The 280-nt window shown below is 36.4% G+C and overlaps 1 protein-coding gene across 1 annotated transcript in view; it reads left to right on the forward strand.

Annotated features, from left to right (window-relative positions):
• The window catches only part of LOC119589173 (ankyrin repeat domain-containing protein 13D-like), a gene marked incomplete in the record, with an annotated part of 44726 nt that overhangs the window by 37753 nt on the left and 6693 nt on the right, over positions 1 to 280 (forward strand). Inside the window, 1 exon segment of the mRNA XM_037937768.1 lies at positions 5 to 85. Coding sequence (XP_037793696.1) covers positions 5 to 85 — 81 coding nt within the window.

A 280-nucleotide genomic window follows, 5' to 3' on the forward strand; every position in this document is an offset into this window, starting at 1 on the left:
CCAGGTGTAACTCCAGGTCAGGATCATCCCCAAATACTCCCGCACACTTGTCACTACAAGCAGTAGAGGATGCACAATTGCAGAGGTAAGTTGTTAGTGCACCATTCATTTTTTTTTTGTCTTTCAGGTAAATTCAAAGTCAGATTCCAAGTCAGTAAGTTGATACAAGCTGTAGCCACAGTACTTAATTGAAAATGTTAGATTTTTATTCAGTAATTGATGATAGATAAGAATCATTATTCTACTAATAAAGAGGCTCAGATTATGAAGCTTAGTGGTT

Source organism: Penaeus monodon, chromosome 25, assembly GCF_015228065.2.
Source record: "Penaeus monodon isolate SGIC_2016 chromosome 25, NSTDA_Pmon_1, whole genome shotgun sequence".
NCBI classification, from domain to species: domain Eukaryota; kingdom Metazoa; phylum Arthropoda; class Malacostraca; order Decapoda; family Penaeidae; genus Penaeus; species Penaeus monodon.